This window comes from Microtus ochrogaster, chromosome 18 (assembly GCF_000317375.1).
Source record: "Microtus ochrogaster isolate Prairie Vole_2 chromosome 18, MicOch1.0, whole genome shotgun sequence".
Lineage (NCBI taxonomy): Eukaryota > Metazoa > Chordata > Mammalia > Rodentia > Cricetidae > Microtus > Microtus ochrogaster.
In genome coordinates, this window is record NC_022020.1 from 8,658,527 (window position 1) to 8,667,394 (window position 8,868).

Below are 8,868 nucleotides of genomic sequence, written 5' to 3' on the forward strand. Positions count from 1 at the left end.
TATATCCCATGCTTTTTCCTTCACAGTCCAGCTGGCCTTGGTGAGCTCCCAATAGATCAGCTCCACTGTCTCAATGGGTGGGTTGAGACCCATTGAGGCCAGGTCTCTTCTGCATGTAGGACTTGGGAGGCAGCCAAGGCGTCCAGACCTGGGGGCGGGGCCAAAGGCTGAAACTCGGGACTTCCTGGAGGCCGTTGGGAGCTTGAGCAAGTTCCTGTGCATCCACTTCCGGGAGTTAGCAGAGTTAGCACATGGTGGCGCGTGGGCTCCAGCCTCGTCCTAGGTGGCTTTTGAGGTGTGGTAGAATCTTCGAAGGCCATCGTGATGGCTTCTCGGTATGACAGGGCAATCACCGTCTTCTCTCCGGATGGACACCTTTTCCAAGTGGAGTATGCTCAGGAAGCTGTGAAGAAAGGCTCCACCGCGGTAAGCTGCTCCCCGGGCCGCCGCTGCTCCCCCGGCCTCCGCTGCTCCCCAGCCTCCCGCTGCACCAGCCAGGGAGCCCCCAGAGCCCCGGCCGGCCGGCCGGGTGTGAGGACCACTTCCTTTCCTGGAGCAGACACAGCTTCAGGGTTACACAGACACTGGTAGACAGGTCAGCCCTTTGTCTAACGACAGCTCCAGGCACTATGGCGCATGTGTGTAGCAGCTGGTAAAGACACCTAGAACATTCTGCCTCAGTGCTCCTGGCCCACTTCCTCAGGGACCCACTGACCCATGGTAGAGATAATAGTCTTTCATGTTGGAAGCCATTGTTTGATATTGATAAAAATTAAAGCCTGGCTGTCCAGGTCTGTCACCATCCTCCATCCCAAGACAAATTGACTACTAACTCTCCATTAGTGAGAGGAACAGTTAGAAACTCTAATCAAGATGGCGCCATTAAATTGTCTCAGTGTATGTGTATGTGTGTGTTCAATACCAGAAATCTCATGAGTGTGTACCCCGTTTTAGACTTATGGATCTACATTACCTCAAACATTTTAAATACTCAAAGCAACTGTAATACTGCTGCCAAATTTTAACAGTTCAATGATCATCATACTTTATGAAAATGTTAAAGAACAGAGGCGCCTCGGCCACCACAGATCTGTCAACCCAGACTCCCGAGTCCTAGTCTATGAATGCAAGATAATGAGTTTAAAAAAGAAAGAAAGAAAACTTCTGAAATTTCAGGAGTATTTTCACTGTGTGTTTTGGAAATTGACACAGTGAACACACAGAACATTTCTCAGTCTACAATTGTCTGCTTTCTTTCATATCTAAACCAACTTGATAATGGAAAGAAGTTAATTCACTCTTATTGGTAATCTAGCAAATGTAAAGTGACAAAAATAATTACAAAGAAGATAATTTTTAAAAGTATTTTTCTGTTTAAATGGGCCTGCTGGTTAAGCTCTGTTAGAGTTTAAGTTTAAGGAAAGCCTGCTACAGTTGAAACCCAAAGGGTACCATTTTGATAAAAACAAAAAGTTATATAGTCCCCAGCATGGTGAGTAACATATGGTTAGAAAATAATGCCTGAGTTTTAGAGCCTAAAGTAAAGGAAGTAATGGGAGAAGATGGGGGTGTGATAAGAAACCACACTGGCCCATTTAAAATGTTTTAAGGATGCTATAGAACTGATTGATAGTTCCTTTGTAATGAGCTGTAAAGGGTAAGGATATAAAAATACCTAGAGTGGGCATTTTTAAAGATGCAGTGGAAGATGAGACTCTTACCTCAGGATTCTGAAATTATATTTGCATCTTTTTATGGAATTGTTATGTTTCATTGCAGGTGCTATGACCTTTTCACAGGATAAAGCTGCATTTGTTTATTAAACTAGGCTGTTAAATATCGTGTCTATAAACAGTAGATACTAGGGGCTACAAGTAAGCTAGACTGATCAGTCTTGACCACTATGTAGACATGATCTTACTTAGAAATATAAAAATTATATGGGCCATAATTAAAGAGCACAGGCTCTGCTTCCTGCTTGATAATCACCTAATGGCATGAAATGGAGCCAGAGGGCTCCTTTCTTTTTAGTTAGGTTTCTTTTTCTACAAAGGCAAAATACGTTTGGATGGCATTTTGAAAAAGTATAGCAATTTTAAGAGAACATATGAATCACAGTGTTGTCATGAAAAAGTTAAGATTTATTCTCTTTTTGTTGTCTTTTCCTTGACCCTGAATTCTTACTGAGGCTATATTTTCCCTTATCAGATCACATCACTGTAGTCTTAGCCTTCAAAGTTTTCCTTGGTTGTCATCTACTTCTTTTTTTTTTTTTCTGTTTTGTTTCTTTACATTGATATTTAGATTCTTAATAATGTGTGAATTTCATTTCCTAATTTTTCTTCTTCCTTTCTCCATTGTATGTCATCCTAATAGGCAGTGATTTTTTTTTTAAATTTATTTATTTATTAAGGATTTCCGCCTCTTCCCCGCCACCGTCTCCCATTTCCCTCCCCCTCCCCCAATCAAGTCCCCTCCCTCATCAGCCCGAAGAGCAATCAGGGTTCCCTGACCTGTGGGAAGTCCAAGGACCGCCCACCTCCATCCAGGTTCAGTAAGTTGAGCATCCAAACTGCCCAGGCCCCCCCAAAGCCAGCACGTGCAGTAGGATCAAAAACCCATTGCCATTGTTCTTGAGTTCTCAGTAGTCCTCATTGTCCACTATGTTCAGCAAGTCCGGTTTTATCCCATGCTTTTTCAGATTCAGGCCAGCTGGCCTTGGTGAATTCCCGAAAGAACATCCCCATTGTCTCAGAGTGTGGGTGTACCCCTCGCGGTCCTGAGTTCCTTGCTCGTGCTCCCCCTCCTTCTGCTCCTGATTTGGACCTTGAGATTTCTGTCCGGTGCTCCAATGTGGGTCTCTGTCTCTGTCTCCTTTCATCGCCTGATGAAGGTTAATATTCAGGGGGATGCCTATATGTTTGTCTTTGGATTCACGTTCTCATTTAGCTTCTCTAGGATTGCAAATTATAAGCTCACTGTCCTTTAAATATGGCTAGAAACCAAATATGAGTGAGTACATCCCATGTTCCTCTTTTTGGGTCTGGCTTACTTCACTCAGGATAGTGTTTTCTATTTCCATCCATTTGTACGCAAACTTTGTCATCTACTTCTTTAATTAAGGGGTAAATTCTTGGTTTCACTGATAAACATTTCTTTTTTTTTTTTCTTTTTCTTTTTTTGGTTTTTCGAGACGGGGTTTCTCTGTGGCTTTGGAGCCTGTCTTGGAACTAGCTCTGTAGACCAGGCTGGTCTTGAACTCACAGAGATCCGCCTGCCTCTGCCTCCGGAGTGCTAGGATTAAAGGCGTGCGCCACCATCGCCCGGCACTGATAAACATTTCTAACACTGTGCAGGGAAGAAGGAAGCACATTCACACACATACATTTGGTTTTTCTAGACAAGATTTCTCTGTGTAGCCTGGCTGTCCTGAAACTTGCTTTGTAGATCAGGCTGGCCTCGAACTCAGGAAACTGCCTGCCTCTGCCTTCCGAGTGCTGGATATAAAAGTGTGTGCACACTACTGCCTGTATTTACTTTTCTTTAATGTTGATTTGTGTCTTTTATTTCTTGTGTTGGAAGTCAAACCCAGGGCCATGCATGTTACATGTGTGCTTTAGTATTGAGCAACATTCTCAGTCCTTATTGTCTTTAAGAATCTTCATACTGGGGCTAGAGAGATGGCTCAGTGGCTAAGAGCACTGTCTGAGTTCTAGTTAAATGACACCATAGATGACAAAGACTTCACAGACATCCATAGACTATTCCATCTGAACACTGTAGACTGCATAGTCTCATCAGCCTGTGGAAATTTCTCTAAAATAAAATTGTGTAACAGAAGGCAAAGCAAGTCCTAAGAATGCTAGGAAATTATGATCAATTTTGAATGCTATCTGACCACATGGGAAAAAGAATAAATAATAATAGAAACTTCAGTATATACAGACTTGTAGAGTTTGAACAACATACTACTCAATGACAATTGTGTCATAAAGAAACCAAAAAGGAAAGAAAATTCTTAGAAGCAGCATACCATGCATGATGTAGGAGAAACAGTGAGTGATTTTGAGAGTTTATAGCTACGCTACAAGCGTCTATATTGAAATGTTAAATCTAAAATAAATAGGTCTACAGGGACCACGATCATCCAGGAGTCACTGGCTCCACACGGGTCTGAATGGTGATGGACACAGATGGTGTCCTCCCCAGACTTTTGGGTCTGCAGGAGCCACAATCAACCAGGAATCTGGCTCTTCGTGGGCACCATGCAATCAGGTACCATTATACCAAGTACTATCAAGTTCTTCTAGGCCAGGCACACACTATCCCTTGTGGTTGTGGCAGGCAGTACAGGTAGCTCCTGTGACCCAGCCAAGAGCCCTGGTGCTAGATGGTTAGACACCCCTGTGGTGAGAGGGCACATGGTGAGGAGATGGAAGAGAGAGAGGGGTGTGGGGGAGATGAAGAACTGGATGACATGAATGCCCAGCTGGAGCTGGGTGGTGGTGGTGCACACCCTTAATCTCAGCACTGGGGAGGTAGAAGCATGTGGATCTCTGTGAGTTCAAGGCCAGCCTGGTCTACAAGAGCTAGTTCCAGGACAAGCTCCAAAGCTACAGAGAAACCCTATCTCAAAAAGGTTAAAAAAAAAAAGAATGTGTATTCCTGGCTGCCCTGAAATTCACTCAGTAGACCAGGTTGGCCTTGAACTCACAGAGATCTGCCTGCCTCTGTCTTCCTGGTGATGGGATTAAAGGTGTGTGCCACCATGCCCAATTTAATTATTTCACTCTATTGATTATGAGTTTCTTCCAAGGTTCTAAGATTCATTTATATAAAGGTATTTATTAATTTTCTAAATACTGCTTTTCTGTAGCATAATAAATGGTAAATATTACATTTCCCCTTTAATTGCCGAGAAAAAATGTTTCATCATATGCTCAAATAAAATCATTCTTTTTAAAAAAATTGGAAAGCAATGCCATGCACAGTTGCTTTAAAAAAGGGATGGGAGTGTATCATATGTGCTTAGGAGGAAGAGGCGGACACAGGTGGGCTTTTAAAGGGGACAGGAGTGTATCATACCTACTTAGAAGGAAGAGGCAGAGCAGGTAGGCTTTACAAAGGGATAGAAGTGTATCATACGTAGTTAGGCAGAAGAGGCAGGTAGATTTTCTTGAGTTTGAGACTAGGCTGGTCTTCATACAGAGTTCAAGACCAACTAGGACTGTGTAGTGAAACCCTTTCTCAGATCAATAATAAATGAAATCCTTTAGAATAAACCATGGAAAAAGACCTCTACAATAAAATCTTTGAAACAGAAGAAACAAAAAAGACACTTAAAGCTGGAGAAAACTCTTAAGCTTGTAAATTGGAAGAATTAATATAGTGGAAATAGTGTTATCAAAATTCCAACATTCTTCACAGAAATTTAAAAGAAGCTTTATGGGAGCATATGCAGAGACCCACACCCAAACATAAGGTGGCACTTGGGGAACACTAAGGAAGAAGGGAAGAAAGGATTGTAGAAACCAAAGGGTTGAGGACACCAGATGAACATAGCCCACATAATCAACTAAGCAGGGCTTATAGGTCTTCACAGAGACTGAAGGGACAATAATGGAGCCTTCATGCATCCTCTGCATATTTATTTTCAGCTGTTTAGCTTGTGGTTTTTGTAGGACTCCTAATAGTGGAAGTGGGGGTGTCTGTGACTCTTGCCTGCTCTTGGGATCCTTTTCGTCCTATTGGGTTGCCTAGTCCCAGTAGGTTGCTATGAGGGTTTGTGCCTAGCCTTATTGAATCTTGTTATGCCTTATTTGGCTGATATCCCTGGGAGGCCTGCTCTTTTCTGAAGGGAAGCAGAGAAGCAGTGGATCTCAGGGGAGAGAGGGGAAGTGGTTGATGCGTAGAAACTGGGAGGAGTGGATAGAGAGGAAAAGCTGCAGTCCAGATATATTATTGTATTGTATGTATTGTAAGTCACATTGGCAGGAGCTTGAGGAAGCTGAGCACACTACATCCACAATCAGGAGGCAGAGAACAGGTCTGTGGGGTGACACTGTAGGTAAAGGTGCTCGCTGCCAAGCCTCATACTCTGAGTTTAACCCCTAGGAAGCACAGAGTGGTGGGAGAGAACTCAGTCCTGAAAGTTTTCCTCTGATCTCCACATGTATGCATTGTACGTGCTTGTCCCCACATATTAAACTAAATACAATTATGTAAATCAAAAATTTTAAAAAAATCAGATCAGGCAGCGGTGATGCACACCTTTGATCCCAGCATTTAGGAGGCAGAGGCAGGCAGATTTCAGTGAGTTCGAGGCCAGCCTGGTCTACAGAGTGAGTTCCAGGGCAGTGTGTAACACAGAGAAACCCTGTCTCAAGGAACAAAAAAAAAAAAAAAAAAAGAAAAAAGAAAGAAAGAAAAAAGAAAAAAATCTTCAGCCTATCTTCTATTTGTTTGGTCCAGGAACCCAGCCCATTAGAACAGTACCACCCACATTTATGTTGAGGGCCTTCCTACCTCACTTAATTTAATCTAGATTGTCCCTCCCAAGAATGCCTATAGTTGTATCTCCTATGTGATTTTAATGCCTGTCAAGATGATGATATTAACAATTACAGATACTAACTCAGCCTATTAATGTTCCACGTTTAGAATATTATCACCTCTCAAAGACCCTGTGTTCTAATACATGGAATTTGCATTTCAATATATGTATTGGGGCACAGCAAGCCCCTAACTTTTGGGCCTCTTAATTTGAGCTGTATGGGAAAGATTTTGTGGTATTTTATCTGCTGAACTTAGTTCTAATGTTGAGGTTTGAATCCAGGGCCTTTAGTTGTTGGACAAGTGCTATACCGCTGAACTGCTCCCTCAACCCCTTACCTTGATGTAATTATATTTTAAACCTACAAATAGGAAACTATTTTTAAAAGAATTCTTGCCCTCATTGTGTCTGTGTTGTCTTGTGTGGTGTGTATACATGAGTGTGCAGGTATGTGTACCTGTACGTGCATATATGGAGGTCAAGGAGAACAGCAGGCACCTTAACTCTACCACTTTCCACCTTGACTTGAAAGAGGGCCTCTACTGAACCAGACACCTCCCATATCAACTAGACTGGCTGGCAAGGTGGCTCGTTATTGGCATTCCCCTTTCTCTGTCCCCAGGGACTACAAATACTTGCAGGCATGCCTGACCTTTGTGTGAATACTGTCTTCATTCTCATATAGCAAGTTTCTTACTCAAAGGGTCCTCTCCCAGACCCAACCTTCTATCAATATTGATAGAAGCTTTCATCAATATTAGTTCTGCTAATACTGATTTGCATCTTCTTTCATTCTCCTAAAGTTGTATATTTAGGTGATGTCGGAAATTTTTCTGTATATGTATTGCTTTTATTGGTTAATGAATAAAACTGTTTAAGCCAATGGCTTAGCAGAGTAAAGCCGGTCAGGAAATTAAAACAGATATAGTGAGTAGGTAGAGTCAAAAAGATGCCATGTAGCTGCCGAAGAAGGATGACAGAACCTTACCTGGTAGATCACAACCTCATAGCGATAAAGATGAATAGAAATGGATCATTTTATGATATATAAGAGCTAGCCAATAAGAAACCCTAAGCTATTGGCCAAGCTGTGTTGTAATTAATATAGTTTCTATGTGATTATTTGGGTCTGAGCATTTGGGAAACGAACAAGCAGTCTCCACCAACAAACTGCCTAAGGAGAAAGACACACAGAACTTTAGGAACCTTGCCTGTAAGCTATGGCCTCGTGATAACACACAGATTGATAGAGGAAAGAGGTAGCTAGGAATATGCTAGAGCCATTGGCCAAACAATGTTGTAATTAATATACTTTCTGTGTGATTATTCAGGTCTGGGGAGCTGGGAAATTAACACACAGTCTCTGATTTTTAGATGGCTCCAGCATGGGGGCAACTACATCCACATAAAAACTGAGAGAACTTGGGAAGGAATTCTAGACACAAAAGAACAGAGTTAAGCACAGGTTCTTAGTAGCTACATTTCTTCAGATAGACTCTGTTTGCTGGCAGCAAGCAGAGACATAGCTCCTTTAAGAGAAGTCTTCCTGACTCAATGTTAGCTGCAAAACATTTTATGGCTTAAGATCCAGCTTCCTGATTCATGTTGGAAAAACAAACTCTGACTCTTTCAGGAGGTCCTGTACTTAAATGGGGTCAGTGAGCAGCATGTTAGAAATTGCTTAATGGTGACATAGACCTGTTGCATCCCTGGAGCTGGTAATGTGAGCATGTCTTGCAGAACTGGTGGTGAATGTACCTTCCTCCACAATTGTTGTCGGAGTTTTTGTCCTGCCTGATTTCTCTCCTCCCACCAGGTTCCAAAGAATCACACAGAAGGTCTACATAAGTTATAAAACTGATTGGCCTATTAGCTCAGGCTTCTTATTAACTCTTATAACTTATATTAACCCATCATTCTAGTCTATGTTAGCCACATGGCTCAGTACCTTTTTCAGCGGGGTAGGTCACATCCTGATTCTTCAGTGTCTGGACAGGACTGTGGAAAGAGCTTCCTTCTTCCCAGAATACTACTGTTCTCATTGCCCCACCTCTACTTCCTCTCTGGTTGTCCCACCTGTACTTCCTGCCTGTCTACTGGCCAATCAGAGTTTATTTAAAACATAATTGACAGAATATAGAATTGTCCTACACCACACAAAGTTGGACTGAGCAGGGCCAAAAGGCAAAGAAGCCTTAGTCTTAACCATGATGCTTAGCATTTAGAAAAAAAAGACACTCCTGATCAGAAAATGATTATAGATACACAATAAGATAGATTCAAACACTAAATGTATGTAGGCTTGGGAGAGAGAA

The 8,868-nt window shown here is 42.2% G+C and overlaps 1 protein-coding gene across 3 annotated transcripts in view; it reads left to right on the plus strand.

Moving 5' to 3' along the window:
- The first annotated feature begins 324 nt into the window (after positions 1–324).
- The window catches only part of Psma8 (proteasome subunit alpha 8), a 44,037-nt gene continuing 35,493 nt past the window's right edge, over positions 325–8,868 (plus strand). For all 3 annotated transcript variants that reach the window (XM_026783631.1, XM_005355783.2, XM_005355784.3), the window contains exon 1: positions 325–426. In XM_026783631.1, the coding sequence (XP_026639432.1) occupies positions 325–426 (102 nt within the window). The remainder of the gene's footprint in view (positions 427–8,868) is intronic.